At 53.3% G+C, this 14,638-nt stretch overlaps 1 protein-coding gene across 1 annotated transcript; it reads right to left on the bottom strand.

Moving 5' to 3' along the window:
* Positions 1-874: 874 nt before the first annotated feature.
* On the bottom strand, positions 875-11,021 carry LOC119113948 (cysteine-rich motor neuron 1 protein). Its single transcript, XM_037238181.1, has 4 exons — positions 10,918-11,021; positions 4,747-4,850; positions 2,257-2,404; positions 875-1,774 (listed from the first exon to the last, which is right to left on the bottom strand). The coding sequence occupies exons 1-4, from the start codon at positions 10,973-10,975 to the stop codon at positions 1,743-1,745; spliced, it is 342 nt and encodes a 113-aa protein (XP_037094076.1). The 5' UTR covers positions 10,976-11,021; the 3' UTR covers positions 875-1,742.
* Between the last annotated feature and the right edge of the window lie 3,617 nt (positions 11,022-14,638).

The following is a 14,638-nucleotide window of genomic DNA, read 5'->3' as shown; positions in this document are numbered from 1 at the left end:
GCTTATTAGCTCAACTCAGTTCAGTTTAGTTTACTGACGGTAAACATTCGGAGCTCGGCTCTGCACAAGCAAATGTAATGCGAGTGGCGAGGAGACTGTCGATATTCTCATCTTTATCCACTGCCGCTTACTCTTCCAACCTTAACTACCGGCCGTGGTCCTCACTTGATGTCAATGTTTAACGCCTGGTCTGCACGCATGGACCCCTCCTAGCCACTCCGCCCCAGACCCCAGGGCCTGGTCCGGCGCCGGCCGCTGGACTCTGGACAATCGGCACCAACGACACTCGGCGAGTGCAGACAGGACCGGCTCTGAATTAGGTGAAAGTCACATCTAAGTCTCACCCGTTAGGACATGTAGTTGCCGGCGTCTTTGTGTCTTTACCGTTCTATGAGTCTGGAGGTTTGACGTTACTTGTAATGATGTGGATATACTTATCATCTGCGGGGCCTCAGAGAAGCCTAGACATACGTGCACTCGCGTGAGTGAACTATCGATGATACCTCCAATGTTTGTTTTGGTTTCGGGACGATGCCCTCGTTTCGGAACGACCCATGCCATCTGCGCAGATCAAGGACCCGTCCGTATACCTGCCGCTACGGCTTGGGCTGTTCTGCCGACCATCTACCCTTCTTGGTGGCTTCGTGTCCCCGCCGCGTCGCGTGAGGCGGGTATTGGTTTGCTGAACCAAACGGTGGATGTTTCGTGACCATCAGCTGCGTTGACTCGTTGATGATGTTTGGAGATGACCCTGCGACGACGCCGAAGACTGCGTTGACTCGGTTGACTTGTTCAGACGTTTCGCCAGCCACGCAGCTTTCTTCTCTGCATTGTCCCAGTTGGAGCGCGGTCTGTGCGCTGGGCATAGAAATCACACTGTCATCCGCATTTATTTTGAAAATTGCCCAGCATCTTACACGACATGCAGCCAGTAGGTTCAAAACACGTATTCGTCTAAAACGGAATGCGCATCCATTTTTGACATCAGTGTATGCCTGCGCCACGTTCAATGATTCTGTTTGATTAAATACTACGAAGCATACCCAACTTGCAGCACACAATTGGCGGAAGGCTTGTTTTAGCACCTGGCAACCGCTTTCCGCTACCAAATCTGCGGCCACAGAGATGCCAAAGGAGGGGTGCACGCTGCTTCGGATAGGTGCTCGACTCTGTCGTGCGTGACTCTCCTCACAAAAAAACTGAATAACTTCGATCGGTTAACGTTGAGATGTGTGGGACGCCATTACCCGAGACAGAACTGCAAACTTGTGAGAGCAATCTAGCCCAACCTTCCGCCTTGCATTGCTCAATTTTTATCACAGGCTGCATGACGATTTCGACGTCGACCGCCCTGTAAAGCCACACACCGCATGACACCACGCGCGCCATGACACCGCGCGCCGCTATGACACCGCTCGCTACGGAATGTCGCTCCTCCGCCCCGGGCTGGCCGCCGTCCGCGCGGCCGCCAGGGTCAACTCGCACCCCCACGTCACACTCCTGCTAGTCCGATCTCCACAGAGACCAAATCTCAGATCACCAAGGTCACGGGACCTCATCGTATCACGTGCCGTCGCCGTTGTTCGTCACAGCGGCATCGCTTTCGGTCACTCTCACAACCTTCAAGCAAGAAGCAAAAAAAAAAACGGAAATAATAATAACAATAATAACGCCGCCGCGCCACGGTGCAGCCAACTGTTGTTACAGCTGGCGGCCCTTTGGGCGTCACGAAGGCTCGCCAACTAAATGAGGTTGAACCTCTCACCCATGCCCTCTGGAACACAGAAATGACGTCAGTGTCACGGAATGCCGCCACCTTTTCGCGGTGTCACAGATCTGAGGTGTTTACTGATGGGTGCAAAACATTCCAAAGAAAAATAATATCCAATCAGTTGAAATTTCTGCTTCCAAATTGCACTCACGATGGGCTGCAGTCTTAGCAATGTCTTCTAAGAAATGATCATGGATCCAGACAACAAACGCCTTGATATCAGCAAGAAAGTCCTTGCCCTCCTGATTGTTAGCACGTGAGTCGTGAGTGCTAATTATCACAAGTCGACTTTCAATTAACAAGGTAAGTATAACAGGATATACTGCTTAAACGACGTTAGCAGAAAGTAAACGTTATTTTGACAGAACTCGGCGCTTCAAGGTGCACTCATATAAACAAACTCGACCCACCAGGCGCCCCGGTTCCCCTCTCACAGAGCAGCTCTGCTGCAGCAGCTATGACGTGACTCTGGGACGAGGACTCACCGCACATGTAGCGCGGGCAACACTCGCGCTCCACGTATTTGGGCGAGCACTTGTCGCCCTTCTGGGGCGGCGGCGGGCACTGCTTCTTCCAGCACAGCACCTCGCCCTTGTAGCAGAAGCAGAAGTCGCACGGGTTCTTCCGCTCGATCTGTGCCGGGGAGCGAGATCAGCTAGGCTTCACACGAATCGGACAGGTCAAAGGGGTCGAGCAAAGGCCAAGCAAGTCAACCAAGGGTCAAGCATGTCAACCCGAGGTCAAACGACTCAACCAGTGGTCACGCGGGTCATGCAAAGGCACGGATCGGAAGGGCTCGCATGGGTCGGTAAGAGATCACATGGGTCGATGAGGGATCATACAGGTCAGACAGAGGTCACGTGGAGTAGTCAGCTGTTAAAACGGCTAAACAAATGTCGTAACGGTCAGGCAGGTTACAGTGGTCGGGCAGGAGCCACCAGAGTTAAGGAACAGGGATCCGTGCTCTCGACATGTGCCTGGGACAAGGTCACCTAGAGGTCACGCGGGTCACACGGGGCTGGTTCGGGCCATACAGGGGTTACTGAGGTTTGTCATCCAGAAGAGCGCAGTGGGACAGCGTTGAGCGGCGGTCGCGAAGGTCAGGCAGTGGCAAGTCGGACTTTAGATTGGACGTGACCCAATTAGGTTTCGACCATCAAGATAAAATTGAATTAACGGTCGGTAACGCTCAATATTTTTGACCAAAGGGGCATCGTCATGATCTATGCCGAATAGGGAAGATATACCAGAAGCGATATACCAAAAATAACAGCTCGAAACCATAAGCGATAACAAGTCATGATGGTAAATAGGAAGCATCAGTTTGATGAGCTTGCATTACGAGGGCTGAGTCGTCTTTGGCGGTGAGACAGAAGCTGAGGCAGCTCATTACAGGACACCCAGGCATAACGTGGGATAACCATTACCTGACAATCGTAAGAGAAGCTAAGCTGAGTTTACGAGCTGCAAGCATTTAGCAATTAATTTACCACCTGACTGCGGCGATTACATTGCTGCTGTCAGGCTGCAATGCGCAACGCAAAGCGCTTGACCGCCAGCCCATCCCGCCGTTTGCTGCCGCGCGGCGGGGAGGACGTCTGTTGTCGCACAGGGGAGGGGGGGGGGGGGCGGTACCGTACAAGGGGGCGTCCGCTGCCCGGCCAATCGTCTGTTGTCGGCATCGGTTTGTATAAAAAATAGTGTCGATGCCTGCCCCATGTCCACGAGGCCAGGTCAGCAGGAAGGGACAGTAGATTCCTCTCCAAAATCGATGCCTGCCCCTGTCCACATGGCCAGGTCAGCAGGAAGGGGCAACAGATTCCTCTCCAAAATCGATGCCTGTCCACATGGCCAGGTTGGCAGAGAGGGGCTGTAGATTTCTCGCCCAAGTGCCCACTGCTCTGAGATTTCCTGTTTCGCCCGGGACGCGAGCAATTTGCGGGACCTGGCTGGGTCCGTGCCTAATTATAAAATCGGCGGCCACGAAGGCAGCAGGCGCCAGGTGGTTGACCTGACACGGGAAGTAAAAAGAGGCGATGGAAACAAAGCGGCGAGATTTATGGTTCGGACCACATCCGCTCCAGCTCGGTCAGCCTGGTAAACGGAAACCGCGACCACGTGGGACAAAGGCGGATGCCTCCACGCGAGGCGCCGAAAGTGTGGAAAAGCGTGGAAAGACCACCCACTGTGGAATTCGTGGGAGGCATGCCGACTTTCGGACCGAGGACGTGCGAAATTCTGCACGTGGGCTGTTGCCACAATCCGCGACCGCGTCCGGTAATTTCTCGGATTGCACTGAGTTCGCCGTCCCAAGTGGCGCCCAGGGCACGCGGCTTTCCACCAGCCGTCCCACGGGAACAGCACGGAGTGGCATAGCTCAGGGGGGGGGGGGGGGCATCATTCGCGCTGCAGAATCATCAGCATTCTTCATGGTGCGAGGTACTGGCACAGCGCGGTATCGTACGTAGAGCTAGCGACGCTGGTGACCGTTGATTGTGCCTCGTCATTTGTTTATTGTTTATGTGCAAGATTTTTAGGCTGTTCATTTTCGCACTGTCTTCACGAATTAACAGCTGGCTATAGTGCACTTTAAGTGCAGCATGAAGTGGGCGGGCCGTAGGGGCTTCAGCTTTTAACGCTGGTAACTGTGGAACATTAGTGTCGTCTAAAGGAATTTCCAATAATGGTACAATGGTATGGTATGGTATAATGGTAATGGCATGGATGTGACAGTTGTCTAGTAAGTAATGCACACCGGCTCGAAAGCAATAATATTTCTGAATTCTCAGCTCGGTATGCATTCTCCGTACTGGAAGCATTATGAAGCATGCACACACCCTTGTAATCTCCAGCGATGTCAACCTGCACTAAACAATAGCAGTATTCACGGCTGAGTTTTCCACCCCCACCATGATCTCGTAAGCCTTCCACCAGAGCACTGCCCGCGTCTGTCGTCGCCATGGTAACCGGCTCACCATCTCGCCGGAGTTGTAGCTGATGCGGCTCAGCTGGCAGGTGGGCGGGACCTGAGCCGGAGCCTCCGGCGAGCGCTGGAGGCGACGCCCGGCGGCAGCACCGTCTGCGGACAGCGGGCCGCGGTCAGTGACTGCCGCCGCCTCCACCATGTGGTGGTTCCGGCCGGGCGGTGGCCGGCTGCGCGGCGCCCGGCCGAGCGCGTGGTCCGAACGGCCGGCACACCGCCGCCACGCGGGGGCGCCGGCAGCGGGCCGTCACGAGACAGAGCAGCGAGAGCGGTGGCAGGCTTGTCGGACGGCAACCAGACAGTTCACTGGGGATATCACCAGACAGACAGGGCAGGTGATAATTCACCGGAAAGATTAACGGAAAGCTCATCGAAGAGATTTGCCGGGAGATGAACAGAACGTCCACGGTAAGACGGACGGTTCAACAGGTGATGACCAGATAGTTCACCGGGAGGGCAAGTGTTCAGTTCACCGGTGATACAACCACACGCTTCACTGGGGAGGTGACCGGACAGTTGACCCGAGGGCGTAAGAACAGTCGGTGCACAGTTGACGGAAAACACACTGGACAGGTCGGCGAGCTGGGCAGTCAACCGTGCAGTTCACTGTATAACTTCCTGGTGTGCTTACCAGACAGCTTAGCAGCATTTCTGGGCAGCTTACCGTACAGCTTGATGGACAAGTTATGAGCCTACTAGCAAATGATTCACCAGTGGCCGCATTTTGAGGTAAGCTACACCAGGCCTCCAACATGGACAGTGGGTTTTAGCAGCCCACCTGGGCAAAATGGTTCGCCAAATCCCCAAATAGCGAGAGGAACTCGGTGAAAAGTGCCGCAGCGACTCGGGAACAGTTCCATACATGACTCCAAGTCAGACAGGTCATCAAACATCACGCCCGAGTACAGTGCGTGCATGACGCCACCGAGATGGGACCATAAAACAGCGTACCAAAGGCGACATGCAATTTGCTCGGCGTCTTGTAATCGGTGTAGTCTGGCTGCCGTCCACGTCTGCTCAAACCGTGTGCTGCAGCGCGTCCCGTCGTCCACCATCCGGTCTTGCCTCTCCCTACCCTTCCTAATCATAGTCTAATTTATATCATTGTGGCGGGCGTGTGGATAACCACCAGTTTGGGTGGATGTACCGGCACGTGATACAATACAGTACGGTTTTCACCCGATCTGTCGAAAAACCGCCCAAGGAAAAGTTCGCTATAGTGCAGACAAAAAAGTGGATAGGTGATGAGGCGTTGACTGGGTTCTGGGGGTGCGGGGGGGAAGGGGCTGGAGGGGTGTTGGTAGGTGGTGTCGTCCTGGGCCGGCGACCTCGATCCGACCTCGAGTCGAATCAGGGCATTCATCCCCCCCCCCACGCCGAAGGCTGGCCATGTGGCTGATTCGTCATTGCTTTGGTCTACAGCAAGTAAGTGAGCTTCGCACGGCAGAAGTGAGCGAGAGTGAGTCAGTGAGTGCGAAGAAAGGTGGGAGTGGGCGAGTAAGGGTGGAAATGGGCGAGTGAGAAGCCAGCCGGTCAGTTAGTGAAAAGTGGCGCGAGATAAAGGGGGGAGGAGGAAAAGATAAAGGTAGAAATCAGGAATATGGGGTATTGAGGGAAAGTTGATACGCTTCGCCCGGTCTGGACACTACGGCTCCAGATTATCGGATGTTAAAAGCGGCGCGTTTTCTCCACTCCACCCCTCCATCAGGTCAGAGACACGTGGAGCACACCCAGACCCTGGAACGCCTCCGACGCTTCATTGACCGCGCTGCCGAGCTGGCCGAAAAGTGTCGTCTGGAAATTGCGGGTAGGCCCAAGTAGTGTATAAAAATACCGACGGCATGTTTAAAATGTTGAGTGCACGTGCGAAGTTAAATGTTGAGTGAAATGGGTTCGCGGCACACCACATATTAAGATACCCCTGACTGTCTTTTCGACCAGCAGACAGATGAGGAAGAACAATGTTCAAATGCGGCAACTAGTCAGCTCCAACGTCGAAGCTGACGTTTAATCTACAGCCACGCATAGATAACCGATCTGCGCAGGACCTGATACTGTTGAACGGTGTGCACAAGTCGCGTGCAAGGATGGCGGTAGGTAGCTCAGCTTTTCGCGGGACGATACAAGCGCATCTTCGTTGGTATGATGCGCATACAAACCATTTTTGGACCCGATTGGGGAAGATTGTGCTCACTGTGTTTCATGGTGCATTTACACCCCTTGAATACGTATAATGCGTAACAAGTTGTCAAAGGATACTAGCCTGTTCAAATGCGTTTATCTGCCAGATCTACCCATGTATTGTATGTAAATGCACCGCCGGCCGCGCCATGCGTGTGAAGAAATGAGTGGTATTTCACTTCCAAGTGAATGTTGTGTCCTATAAAAAGTGAAGACGAATAAAGTGCCGGTGGAATCCGGAAAATGCAAAAGGAACGCTGACCTCAAGCACGCTCGCGGTTACGGGCTCGGTCACGGGTCGCCACAACACGTGCGCGGGTCAGAGGTTACAGGTCGTTCAGGTGACTGTCGTGCCTTAGCGTGGGTAACGCGCGCCAGCAGCGGGCCGTCGGGAGGGGAGGCACAGGCCACGGGACGCGCTCTTCCTGGCACGGCCCGGTGTCGGGGCGCCGGCATATGGCAAAAGTGGAAGCAAACCGGCTTTTAATCTGGAGACATCGGGCTGATCAGGAAATCGCCAGACAAATTACATATGCGTTACCGTGTTATTGTTGTTTTTTCTGCAGGACTTCTTTTGGCGTTACTCTTTACATGATAATAATTGTGGAAAGCTTTTGCCTTCACTTAGACACAATGCCTGGGAAGGGACGAGTAGCACGTGCTAGTACTTGAATTGTGGCATTGTTTTAGTCCACAATGTTGCGGCCGAAGACAAAGCGCAAAACGGCAATATTTGAAATGTTCTAGATTTGAAGGGTCTGAAGACTGCTTAAACTGCCGTTGCTTTTTGCAGAAACACAAGCAGAAATATTAAAGACACAGATAGGGGTTAGAAAGACGGAACTGAGTACTGCTAAGCAGGCGATGTTTAAATATTAACCTGGACTATTTCAAACGTGTCATTAATTGATAACCAAGTGGTAACGAAGCTCCAGCAGGGTTCGAATGCCGCAGAGGCGGATGCATAAGTCACATAGCCGACGTCGGTTGCAGGGATAAAAGGCAAGAGGGGCAGTTGTTATGGTTTATACATATTTCAATGCTATGGTGAAGACATAATTTCTTAACCAGCTTCTTGCTCCCTACATTTGCCAGTGAGTTGGAGTATTTCTAGAAAAAAAATCCATCATGGGATGGGGAGGACAAAAGCTGCCATATGAATTGCAACAAGAAAAACTAAGTCGGGCCGCCAATTTTCGCTTAAAATCTAGTCGTCAAACTGGTCCATGAGGTTCGGAGAACTCGGGGGAGGGGGCGCTCGGCCTGCCCATTTAATGCAAGCGAAACCCACGGCATGACGATAATGTTCATTATAGTTAGCTTGCTCTCTCGGGTTGCACTGCTGCACTGCACTGCACTTGCACTCGTGGGTTGCATACGAACAAAGTTTGGTCAAAGGTAAACAACATCTACACGGGTCGTAGCGCCAACATTGAGAGAGACAATTGCTGCCACAGTTATTTCAAAACGAAGATTCAAAATCTCGGAATTCCGCGGACGGTATTGTCCTACAATTATATATATATATATATATATATATATATATATATATATATATATCTATATCTATATCTATATATATATATATATATATATATATATATATATATATATATTCTGCGTTTCTTTGTTCATTGCAATATCACACCATCAATGCCAATGATATTCAGCGTTGGAATATGTCTTTATCCCGTATGAACAGCATACCCGCTGCCCTGCCTTGCCTAACGTTACTCAGCCACCTGCCACCGGTAACGGCTCTCCCGTATGCTGATGCTCTGAGTTTTCCGGGCAAGCGGGGCAAGCCGAGACATCGCAGGCCCGGAGGAGTACTCGGAGGGGGGGGGGGGGGGGCTCAGCGCTCCCGCCGCCGGAACTCCGACGCTGATCAGCTGGCGGCGACGGACCGTGGACGCGTCACGAACGGGCGTCACGGCGTGACGGCGCGGACCGGAACACGGGCGGCGCCCGCGCCGGCCGGACGCGGCTGCGCGGTGCTCATCCCTGGACTGGGCTCCGACTGAACGCAGACCGGTTGTCAGGATCTGCCGTCGGCGAAAACCGACAGTGGAGAGTTTCACGCGCTGTGATTTTCGTAGCTTTTTTCGGAACTACCAGCCGGCAGAGCAGAACAAAAAGAAAAAAAAACTGGAGAGCCCTTACTTAAGTGAGGTGAATGCGATATGATCTCAGTTGATGCATCCTTGCCGGTTACAACTATCCATCCCACAGCTTTGCGCAGGTCAGGCAGAAAAACTGACCATTGATAATTGACGGAGCGCGCACGTTTGCTTAAGTCAAGCGCAAGCGTACATCGCTGTGCATATTCAAGATAAACTCTTCGAGTCAAAACCAAAGCTAAACTTACGGTACCCTGGACCTGCAGTGCTAGCTGAAGATCTGTTATACGGCGTACATCATGCATTCCGCCGGGGTGTACATAGCGGTTACACAGTTACACATTCGGTCAGCCATGCCCCAGAGCACACAGTTCGCTGGCTCTGCAGACGGGCGACGTTCTGGGAGCAGGTGGAACACACTGCAGACCACGGCTGGTCCCCGGGGTCAGTGGCTGGCCCAGCCTGTCTGGGGTCGGGTCAACGTTGTTGCGTCGGGCACTAACAACCGCGGAACTAACATGTTTCAGTTGGCATACTGAATGGGTAGTTCGGTTCAAAGCGCGAATAATGACATCTACAGCAACGGTGGTAATAATGCTGACAATGTCAATGTTAGTGATTTCGACCAGAAATACGCAGCAAAGCGAACCATACGCATTGAACGCCACTGGCGGGCATCCACATTCACAATACTCATCATGTTCTCATTCCCTGACGTTAAGCATAAGCTTGAGCATTGGTAAGTCGATACATTGGTAATTTAATTCGCGCCGTACTTTCTGGAAAGTCTGAGATACAGGGTTCGATTTCCTGCGGTGCCCGGTGCTCTTGCCAGCGTGGAAGACAGGCGACGCCGTATAACCTCAGCAGCTGAGTGAGTCGTAAAGCCCCACTGACGACGGCCGTACTTTTGTGCGCATCATGGAAGCTGAATAGCTAAAGAACTCGCATTGTTGCTTTGGAATACGTCATTCAGTAATCCAGCAGCATTCATTCATAATTTCATTCATTCGTCTGTCCGTAACCGGCCAGTGAGCGACGGGAAGTTCGTCTCTGGATGCGCCCACACACCGCGCCATTTGAAGTGCAGACTCCATTTGTGGCGATCACCCAAGAGCTTTGCTCGGGTACATGTGGGGAAGTGGCGACAATTATTATCGAGATGAGCCGGAGCCATGGCACTTGTCAAAGAAGGCGAGGAGCACATAAAAGGAAGCTGGGACATGCCTTACCGAACAACGTGGCTCGTCATGTCATGTCATCATGCCGTCATGTCATGTCGTCAAAGGTCATGCCTCGACTTTGCCTAGAGTCGGGGCACGACTGGCTTTGCCTAGACATGCCTCGACTTTGCGTAGAGTCGAGGCATGACTGACTTTGTCTAGACATGCCTCGACTTTGCGTTGAGTCGAGGCATGACTGACTTTGTCTAGACATGCCTCGACTTTGCGTTGAGTCGAGGCATGACTGACTTTGTCTAGACATGCCTCGACTTTGCGTTGAGTCGAGGCATGACTGACTTTGTCTAGACATGCCTCGACTTTGCGTAGAGTCGAGGCATGACTGACTTTGTCTAGACATGCCTCGACTTTGCGTTGAGTCGAGGCATGACTGACTTTATCTAGACATGCCTCGACTTTGCGTAGAGTCGAGGCATGACTGACTTTGCGTAGAGAGCACGAGTGCGAGGGGAGCCACAAGCCGACTTTGCAGAGGACTGCATGATGGTAGCATTCACAGTGCAGGCTGAGAGCGAGAAGATGTCAGCGACTCCACTATCAGATAGGGTACGCACGGCAGGGGACGCACCACATGTCGCAGTGAACGGACGGTGCACGAGAAGGGACAGAGACTTGACTCACCGGACAGTGCGAGCAGGGAGAGCGCCAGCGGCACGAGGACGCGTCCGAGCGGAGACATGTCGGGCGGCTGGCGTCTGGAGGCTGACTGACGCCTGTCGACCGGCGGCGGCGGCGGCGGCGGCGGCGGTGGCGCACTGCTTTCACCGCCGGTTCTCCCCGCTCTGGGGGCGGTGGACTGGACCGGCGCCGGACGGGCTCGACACACGCGACTCGCGAGACTCACCCGACTCGGTTTGACTCGACTCGGCTCCGTTGCTCTCCGGGTGGGGTCGGCGCGCTGAAGGAGCGTTCGACCTCTGACCTTTGATGAGATGGTCTTCAGCAATGTCATGTCTCGCACCGGCATGAAGACATGCGCCGCATGCAAGTGCAGCTATGCCAATTTTGCCTTGGAGTGTCGTTACGACATCAGTTTATCTTCAAGATGTTCATAGTTTGATTTTGCTTGTCAGTTTGTGTGACCATTGATCCGTTTCAAAATATGTGATACACAAACACGAAGCGGGCTTCGCTGTCGGTGAAGAACAGTCAGTCATCGCTCATGGCACGTTAACTATGCACTTCCTTAAACTGGTTCCATCTTTTCCAATGTGTTGGAAATAAAGCGTGCGCCGCATTATTTTTCTAACGGTAGCATCAAGCCGTCTCATGATTCGAAGACACTTCAATAGTATCCCATTGTTTAGCTTTGGAGAGGCCTGTCGCTTTGTGCCGTCTTCCGTCACTGAGCAGCGCGCGGACAACGGCTGACACAGAGATCAGATTCATTCAGATTAATTGATGCTATCCCGGTGATTCAACTCATGGACAGCAGCTTTACAGGCTGGCTGTGACCGTGACTGGAGTGTGAGGATGAACGATGGTGTCTAATCTATTTGTATAGTCATGGTAGTGGTATTCACACCCCTTTGTTATGCAGAGTCGGTGATTTATCATTCTGTTACCGCGGTACGTAATGATGAACGCCCAAGATCACGGACATTATCTCAGTGACCGCAGCGTAGGCCCCTGACGAAGCTCTTTACAATGAGGTGCGCCGTTTGTTCGGCGTCAGTGTAGTGTTATTTCTTGAGCACGAGTGACGAGTGAAATGATGATGTACGCCGTCGCCGGGGTAGGCGGGTGAGATATTCAGCCCGTCGCTAATTCTCTTGACACTTCAGCCCGTCCCGAAGAGACCGAGGGCCCTTTAACACCTCTCTGAGCGCTAAGACAGACACCGCTGCACGATGTTCACGGCTCTCACCGCTAGACATGAGGCCATTAGCAGCAGCCACTGGTCCGACCGGCATATCAGGCTCTACCTCCGGCCGCCAGTCAAAGACCTCCGCTTGTCACAAACCCTCGCCGCCCTGCACCCGCTGCACAATGCGGAAGACCGGCGGGGCAAAGGGCGACCTCGAGAGCCATAACGCGTTCAGAGAAGGCTCTCCATCACCGGGGTGCCGGGACCTGTTTGCAGTGCTGCAGGCTAAGCTTCGCGGTCGTGTGAAGCTCTGTCGTCAAAACGCGCTGCAAATCAAGGGTGCGAAAATAAAAATGCTGCAATCTGCGACTGGGGACAGCTTAGATTTATGATCAGCAGCAGGCTTTCAAGATAACGCTCGCTGAAAACTAAGTGGTTGGGCACTAAGTAGGACGTTCGACTCCGTGATAATTCGCTTCGTTAGCGCTCCCACGGGACACACACAGCATACTGCATTCTTGAAAGCCCGCTGGTGCTGATTCCAACAGCCTGCCACGACTGTCGTCATGCACATAAAGTAAGGTTCGTAAAATCATGGCTCACCATCTTAGGGGGCGGAAGGTATCTTGCGCGCAGCACTTAGACACCGGGAAGGCGGTCTGATGGCCTTACAATGGTCATTCACTTGTAATTTGGCAGTTTGCCTGGACGGCTCTGACGAAGCGGGTGGAGTCATCCTTCGCGAATCAGACGTCAAACCAGTCACTCAGCAATTAATTATATTTCATCCATCAAACAGAAACATGCGTCATCATCCCGCCGCTCTCTTCTCCATGCTTAACTCGACCGTTCCTGCACCGCTCTCTGTGCAGTACAACTGGCCACCTACCTCGCCCAACTTCACAGCTGGTCAGCTGCTCCAACTGCCGCCGTCCGAGGGTAACCACGCCCCCACGCTCGTAGCTGCTGAGTGGCGCCCCCAGCTTCCCATAGCGCAACCGGCTGCGCATGGCCACGCCCACTGATGCCCCCAGCCGCCGGCGCAGCTGGCACCAGGACAGCTGCAGCTGCCGTCAGTGCTGTCGCCCGCCCGTGGCTACGCTCTCCATGTAGCGCAGCTGGCACCCGAACAGCTGCAGCTGCCGTCAGTGCTGCCGCCCGCCTGTGGCTACGCTCTACATGTCGCGCAACTTCTGATACAGCTGCTGGGCGGTTGCAGCTGCCGTCATTGCTGCCGCCCGCCTGTGGCTACGCTCTCCATGTCGCGCAGTTCCTGGCGCAGCTGCTGGGCGGCTGCGTCGCTAACGATCGGAGCCGTGCGCAGCAGCCGCTCCATCCAGGCCCAGCGCGGCTGGCTGGCCTCGGCCGGCTGCAGCGGCAGGCGGCGCGACAGCTGGTCGCACAGCTGCTGCAGCGCCGCGTCCAGCCGGTCCGAGTTGACCGCCAGCAGGAAGAGGCCCGGCTGCTCCAGGTGGTAGGAGAGATAGGTCTGCCGCTCGCGCAGAATGGCCGCCAGCTGCGGCTCCGAGTAGGCCGGCAGCCGCGCGTCACCCCGCAGCGCCTGGCGAACAAGGTACGCACGAGCGGCGATTTGTGTCCGGTTGTCACGACATTGCTCCCTCAGTGTCATCTTAATTCCCTTACGGTTTAAACTACCCAAACCTCGTTATAAATCGCTACAAATAGCGAAGACTGTGGATTGGATGTTGTGAGGCCCTGTCGTTGTGCATGATGAGCTGTTGGGATACTCTATTGGCTTCTGGTGAACATCTTACAGCACATACAGTGCCGAGGCAATCAAAGGTCGTTCGACATCGGAAGATGACAGGCTTCGTGTGTGACGTAGCACGTGCATCGGAGTGGGTAATGCCGCCGATGCAAATGATTTAGTGGAATCCAATAGATTTACGCAAACGAACAACTAATGTGGTAAATTGTTTCCTGTAAGTGAATGCATTTACATGGAGGAATGCATTTGTGCAAACTGATTCGTTATCACAAACCGACACACTAATACGGATACATACATATCAAGATGCAAATGCATCCGTATAACGAAAGAATTCGTAAAACGAAACGAATGCATTCGTACGAAGCGATTTATTGGTATGGTATGGTGCATCGTGTGAACGAACGTATCTGGACAAAAACAGACCTTTATGCACGTAAAGTCGCCACGCGAACAAATGCCGTCGTCTGAACGAAACCGTTCATCAAACGCATTTGTGCAAATGACAGCGTTTATACGAGCAAATACAGTCAACGAAAACCCTTGCATAACCGGATGCATACATGTGCCCAAACATTTAGAGTTTGGATAGCATGATGGTTTTGCGCAATGAATGGTTTTCTGGGCCTTGAGGCCACTTTTACGGATGAGGTAGCCAATGCTCTAGATCAGGACACTCGATGCTGCGTTAAGGAGGCACCCTCTATATTCAGGAGGCCTCATTTCTGGGATAGGAGGAACCCTTTCATGCATCAGATGCCCGCGGTTCCGGATCAGGATACCTTGCTTTGGGACAGCGAGTCCCC

This window comes from Pollicipes pollicipes, unplaced genomic scaffold (assembly GCF_011947565.3).
Source record: "Pollicipes pollicipes isolate AB1234 unplaced genomic scaffold, Ppol_2.1 Scaffold_7262;HRSCAF=8765_pilon_pilon_pilon, whole genome shotgun sequence".
Taxonomy (NCBI): Eukaryota; Metazoa; Arthropoda; class Thecostraca; order Pollicipedomorpha; family Pollicipedidae; genus Pollicipes; species Pollicipes pollicipes.
This window is presented reverse-complemented; position numbering and strand designations above follow the sequence as displayed.